The following is a 6,892-nucleotide window of genomic DNA, read 5'->3' as shown; positions in this document are numbered from 1 at the left end:
AAGGCAGCCTGAAGGCTTTCCCTGCCTACTGCTGATCCCGCTCCCCCTGGATCTTCCAGGCAGTACCCCTAACAAATCTCTTGTACGCCTATCTCCTAACTCCCAGCAGAAACTCACAGAACCTCTGAGGCATATTTCACTTTTGTTCACATTTCACTGGCCAAAGCCAGTCATAGGTCTGTGCCCATCTCCACGGGGGCAGGAAGCCTAATCCAGAAGAGAACTAATCCAGAAGAGAGAATACAAAGGGGCACATAGGTACTATGACTGACTAGCTGGTTAAACAGCTATTAATTACCCCCTTTTCCTCCCAGTGCAGGACCCCAATTTTGTTCAGGTGTCTATCCTGCACTCCCTGTCATGACTCACGGGTAAATTGTAACTTACCAGAGCTGATTACAGCTTTCCTATTTACCTTCCCAGTGGTTGAATCTCGAAAAGTCCTATGATCTAAATCCTGGCCAAAGAAATGGGAGAGGAAGTGTTCCTAGTGCCTCTCAGCTTTAAAAAGGGACACCCGAAGGGTGGGGGGGAAATCCCCTTTTTGTTGCTGAGTTCTGCTGTGTGTGGATGAGCTTCCCAGAGCTGAGGCAGCCATCTTGCAGCATGTCAACAGGGAAAAGGAAAAAAACAAAAATAAAACTCGGGCTGCCAAACTTTTTGTGGGGAACCCTTTATGGAAGAAAAACCATGAAAGCTGAGACTTATTTAGCTCCGTGTTCTCCTGTGTCTTGCTTTCTTTTCCCTGCCAGATCAATTTCAGTCATGCATATCTTCTCCCTCCCTCACACCACATCAGTTCTTGTCTGAAGAATGAGAACAACAGCTCAATGGTGTGATTTAACTGGCACAGAGAAAGAAGCCAAAACTGACCAGTCAGGAAATGAGACATGCATTAATGATTTTCTTTTGACTCACTGTTTTTGAAAACACCCAAATGCAATTAACTGTTGTTTATAAAAATAAAATGAATTCCTAAAAAGGAAAAAGGAGATGCCAGACTTCCTTCACTCCACATTAGGGAGAGGACCGACATTTATGGAACACTGACTAGGAAGTTTATTAGGAACTTTGCATACATTGTCTCATCAAATGACTTTGCATTGCCCCTTGAATAAAATTTTAACTCCTCACAAAGCCCATCGTACCCAGTGTTATCTGGGTTATCTCCCCAACTATCCTCCTCCATCTTTGCTCTAGTCCTGCCATCCTGGACTTTTTTTTCTGTTTATGAAACACAGTCAGCATGTTCCTGCCTCAGGACTCTTGCACTTGTTGTTTCCTCTGCCCGGGATGCTCTTTGCTTGGCCTTCACCTCTTCGATTTCTTCTCATCGATCACATCTCAGCTAAAATATCCATTCTTCAGAGAGGTCCTTCTTGATGCTCCTACCTAGAAGAGCACCTCTCCCTCTACCCCTCCTCACCTATTTCAGTGCCCTGCTTTATTTTGTTTCCATCACGCTTATAGTATCTAAAATTATTTTTTTATTTGATTTTGATCAACTTCTCCCAGTAGATTTTTCCTCTGCTCCTTGCTCACTGCCCCATCTCAAGCATTTAGAAGAGAGGTTAGCTCAAAGAAACACTCAATGGTGTTTGTTGAAAGAATGAATAGATAACACAGCCTATAACCTTATAAGGCAGAGTACATATCATTTATAAGGGTCAACGTCCTGCCACCAAAGACCACCAGGAACATGCTGGTAGTTGAGCAAGTTGGGTTTATTGCTTTTGCAGTGAAAGAGAATGCACACCACAGAGACCCATGAGGTATCTCAGTAACGGGGTGTTAGAAAAGATTCTATAGGATTTGGGTTCAAGTTAGGTGGTTATGGCTGGTGTTTCAGAAAGCAGGACTTCTTTTTTCCTGGCTTGGGTGTTGTCCGGAAGCAGGGACAATTCTATGGTGGGATATTCTTAATAAATTTCATCTATGAGGCAGAAAGTCTGGGATGGGGACAAAACTTTTTTTACCGTAACTGGTAAAAAAAAGTAGCAGATCATTCATGTTAGCCAGGATTGAGTGAGGCTGTGTTTGTGGTTTGCCAGTGACCCCGTTTTTGTCATACTCAGACAAGAGTTCTGAGTGGTCTTGTTTTTGGTCTGACTTCCTCAGAGTTAGCAAGGGGCCTTGTCTGAGATTGGTGTTCTGTGTAACCGTTTAACAGAAGAACTCAAAGGCCTCACGGTGTCGGGCCGCTGACTGGATGTCAGGGTCTGTTTTTCTCTTTCCTCCAACTGTCCTAGGGCTGGAGTCCAGCAACAGCACAGAAATAAACCAGAGTATTTTCCTTGTGTACTTGATAGTCTTATTCTCCCTGCCAATTCTGGATTTGTAAGGAAGGAGCTACTGAACAAAGATGGTGGAGGCCAACGTAGAGAAGCAGGGCTTCTAGAAGTCAGCCCAATTCAGAAACACCCTCATTTGCTCAAGAATTAATTCCTATCTCAGGACATGCCCAGGTATATCTAATTTTCGAAGGAGGAATGGGGAATCCTGAATGAGAAAATTACCCCATGCTCCCCGTTGCCTCAAAGGTCATGTTCAACAGTCCACCAAGGCCTCCGTTCTAGCTCAAGGTTTTCTCTAAATACAATTGTTCTGTTTTAGAGAAATCTTCTAACCAGGATCCCAGATCCTCTGGGCTCCCATAGCACCCTGTATTCCTTTGTTAACATCCCCACTATATTGTAATTAATTTGTTTATAATCTGTCTGCCTGGTTAGACTGTCTCCTACATGTTTGTATCACTGGAACTTAATTTTAACAAAGGACTTGGCACAGGCTAGGCTCTCTATAAATATTAAATGGATTTAAAATGGAGATTTAATTCCTGGCTTCAATTCATCTCACAAAACACTTACTGAGTCTGTACTACGAGCCAGGAGGACGCTATGAGAAATCAGTCCTTACCTTCAGGGAATTAGTATTCAAATCTAATGGGACTTAAGACCAAGAATAGCTGACGTTTATCTGGGATCAGGCACTGTCTTAGGTGTTTATACACGTGCCTGAGTTATTACGGCCACGTTACAGGTAAAACAACTGACACACTAACGGGTTAAGTAACTTTGCTGAGGTCACATAACTATTAAGGGGCAGAGCACGGATTGTAAATCAGACAGTTTGACTCCAGTAACACTTGCCCAAATGTTAGGTTGAAAGGTGCCAAGTGAATTCACAGTTCGGTCAGTAAGTGAGCGAAGGTCCTGCAGGCTATCGAAATCACAGCAAACACAATTAAAGGGGAGGAGGCTAATGGGACCGACCTGGGGAAGACTTTATGCTCTTTCCTAGTCCAAGTGTATTGGGGAACAGAGCTGCATTCGTTTTCTGTTAAAGAAGAAATGGATTTCGGTGTTGTCTTCAGACCTGAATATCATTCAGTAACATTTATTGGGCGCCCACTGTATGCAAAATAGGTGTGTCTGCCACTTCCCCTCCTGCCCACATCCTGAAGCAGGGAGGGGAAGAAAAGGCAAAGAGGGCGTGGAGGTGAGTAGGTGGGCATCCCCGGCCCAGCCGCCTTACCCCCGGCCCGCGCCGGCCACGCCCCCAGCCTCGCCCTCGCCCCCAAACCCACTTTAAACTCCCGCCCCCTCTTCACGACGACCAATGCCCGGCCGGAGAGTCCGAAGGAGGCCGGGGATTGGGCGTCGCCGCGGTTGCCGAGGTGACGGGTGGGTCCGGCGGGGACCCCGACCGCTGCTAGGGAGAGGGGTGCCGGGCGGTTTCCGCCCCAGCCCGCGCCCTGGCCCGCACCCCTCTGTGGCGGGAGGGGGAGGTCCCGCGCGCCCACCCGGCCCCGCGCGCCCCCCGCCGGCCTCCGGTTCGGGGCGCGCCGCCCTCCGCCTCCATCTCCGCCCCCAGGACCGGCGGCCGCCAGCTCCCGAGCGCTGCTTCCCGGGCCAGCGGCGCGATGGGCTGCGGGAACTCCACCGCCACCAGCGCGGGCGCCGGCCGAGGTGAGTGGGGGCGCGGGCCGGGGACTCGGGGGCGGCGGGGAGGTCTGCCGGGCGGGCCGCCGTTGCGGGAGAGGCCGGGGAAGAGGCGGCGGGGCGCAGCGGGGACCGGGGGGAGGGAGGGCGCGCAACCCCCTCTCCCCTCCCCATTTTCGGGACGGGGTGGGGGGGAGGGCCAGACCTCCCGCTTTTGGAGGGACGCGAAGCGGGGCATTTCCCCCGCGCGGGGGCGGTCGCACCCGGACGAGTGGAGCCTGCGGGGCGATCCTGCGGAGGGTGCGCGGGGAGGACGCGCGGTGGGGCTCCCCTGCAGCGGGTAGCCCGGTGCCTTTCGAGGGGAGAGGATTCCTGGCCGCGGTCCGCATCCGCTCCTTCCCCTCCCACGCTTGCCCCGCAGACCTCACCGCCAGCCCCTCGCAACCCTGACGCTGCAACAGGAAAGTGCGGCAGTGCAATTCAGTACTTTTTTGGTGGTGGTGGTGGTGGTGCGAGTGGGGTTGGGAAAACTGCTAGCCGGGCTCTGAAAATTCATCTGAGTCTGTACTGATGCCTGAGAGCGGCTGGGCTGCTCGTAGGATTTCTTCGAGAAGCTGCAGTGTTAAGGATGTTTTAGATAAGTGTGACAGAGCAGTGATCTGTTCATATATTTTTCATTAGAAAAATATATTGAAACTTCTTTTACACACTTCGTTTTGTTGATTGGCAGGAGAGATCTCCTAGATTTTCCCCGTCAGCCAGGCTTTGTGTCAAGTGAATTATTCCAAAACTCACCCTTTCCTTTTAACCCAGCTAGTGTCTCCCGATTTAAGAATCTGAATCTGTTTTGAGTAGTATCTGGGGGCCTCTTCTAGTATCCTTTTGGATAAAGCACTCCTATCTCCTCCAATTGCGATCAATCAGATGCCACATCCTATCCTCACCAGCAAATGCAAGCAGCAATCTGATGCTGCAGTATTTCCTAGCAGACTGGCGTGGATGCCCTCTCAATAACTTCGTGACCTTGGGCCTGTCACTTCCCTTAACCCAGACATCAGTGGAAGATGGAGCTTAAGATTCAAGCCTTATTCGTTTAATATTTTAAAGTTTATTTTGATGTTTACTTAGTGGGATCAGGTGTGGAAATCCGCTCTATGAATTGGCCAAGTTTGTGTTTCCTCTTTGTCCGTAACCACACATGGAATATTCTGTTTTCCCCGAGAAGACACTAAAATGTGGGATTCTAGTCCTAGAGCTGTGAATGAACCCAGGTAATGATTCACCGAAAAGTTGATCTCTTACAGATAACCTTTACCATCTTGAATGAAACTCTCCTCCCACCAGAGAACAAATCTCTGCCGTTCATATAACAGTGAGACGGGTTAGTTATCCTAGTTGGCGTCTTATGCCAACAAGGGCAAACGAGATTCTGAGAGTGGCCAGAAAGCTCTGCATGGAAACCTGGAACAGCATCCAGGCCGCATCCTATACCAGGCGCTGGGGTCTTATGCAGTCCACTGCATGTGCAACCTCTCTTTCAAAAGCCTAAGAACAGTTATCTACACTAAAAAAAAAAAGAAATCATAGGAAGGATTTGTAACATTTCCTTTCAGTGGAGCTAGGTTAGTTCATTTACATTTTTATTTATTAATGAGCTGTTTGTCAGATTTGGGGATAGGAGGGAGGGCACCGTTGCTAAATCCGAGTGATGATAAGGTAATTTGGATATGGTAATGTCAGAAAATGGGAACATCTGATTGTCCTTACAGATATTTGGTTGACCTCTTTTTTTTTCAAGGTGCACATCCCTTTTTACAGAAAAGGAGATATAGTTGTGTTGAAAAAACCACTCCAAGTGCACGCCTTCTTGTCGAGTAGTCTGGGTTTTGTTTATGAAGGACAGTTCACGGAAGAGCACGTTGTTGTCTCCTCTAGCTTGCTCTTTGCTAAAAATTGCTTTTTGTTCAGGGAAATGCAAGATAGTGCCGACTGGAAAACATTAAGGAGAGAACATGACGAGTAGGGACTTATCGCATCAGCTCTTTGATGGATCTGCCCTGGTCTCTGAGAAGTCATTCCCCAAACCTGTCCTTGCTAGAGTCCAGCTGACTGGCTTTGGGATTTGGTCGTCGTTATTTTGAAGTTTTTCGGTCCAATGGTCATAGGACTTTAGTTTCAGAAAGGAAATGTGTAAGATGAAGAAAACTAAACCACCGGGCAAAGGTATTTGAATATTTTTCGGTTGTGAACTTTGACATCAGCATCAGACACGCTGTTGACCAAGTTGCGCACTTGTTGTCCTGAACCCAAGTGGGAAATAAATGCATTAAATAGATGTTGTCCCGGGGCGCCTGGGTGACTCAGTTGGTTAAGCATCTGACTCTTGGTTTTGGCTCAGGTCATGATCTCAGGGTCCTGGGATTAAGCCCCGCATTGGGCTCCATGCTCAGTGTGGGGTCTGCTTGTCCCTCTCCCTCTGCTCCTCCCCCTGCTCCCCCTTTCTCTCTCTTTCATAAATAAATTAAAAATCTTAAAAAAAGAAAAAGATGTTGTTCCTGTCCTCCAGGTACTTAAAATGGGACTTCTGAAATGTCCCAGGATCATACAATTCAATAGTTATCCTTAAGCTTTTCAGCAATCAATCAGTCCACCCAGCCAGCCAGCCATAGATACATAAATAACAAAGTACAGAGAGGAGGTGGGAAGGGCGCTGAACTTGGAGCCTGGAGAGTGAGGCTCAAGCTTGACTTTGGCTCTGTGCTGGTTGCGTTGCTATGGGCATTTCGTTTCACATTTCTGAGTTACAGAGTGAAAGCACTGTGTAAACTGTAATTATCATAGAGTAGTGGAATATTACCATGTTGAAGGTGAAATGGCTTTCCCTGATCATTTTTCTACAAGAATATGGCAAATCACCTTCCAAAGGGTGCATTAGCACATTATAATAATAC

The 6,892-nt window shown here is 47.9% G+C and overlaps 1 protein-coding gene across 2 annotated transcripts in view; it reads left to right on the top strand.

Moving 5' to 3' along the window:
- Positions 1–3,581: 3,581 nt before the first annotated feature.
- The window catches only part of CUNH12orf75 (chromosome unknown C12orf75 homolog), a 36,034-nt gene continuing 32,723 nt past the window's right edge, over positions 3,582–6,892 (top strand). Inside the window, exon 1 of one of the 2 annotated variants that reach the window (XM_057316440.1) lies at positions 3,582–3,968. In XM_057316440.1, coding sequence (XP_057172423.1) covers positions 3,619–3,968 — 350 coding nt within the window. In that variant the 5' untranslated portion in view covers positions 3,582–3,618. The remainder of the gene's footprint in view (positions 3,969–6,892) is intronic. The other variant, XM_026499758.4, reaches the window with a different exon arrangement.

The sequence above is a fragment of the Ursus arctos genome, unplaced genomic scaffold (genome assembly GCF_023065955.2).
Source record: "Ursus arctos isolate Adak ecotype North America unplaced genomic scaffold, UrsArc2.0 scaffold_21, whole genome shotgun sequence".
Taxonomy (NCBI): Eukaryota; Metazoa; Chordata; class Mammalia; order Carnivora; family Ursidae; genus Ursus; species Ursus arctos.
This window is presented reverse-complemented; position numbering and strand designations above follow the sequence as displayed.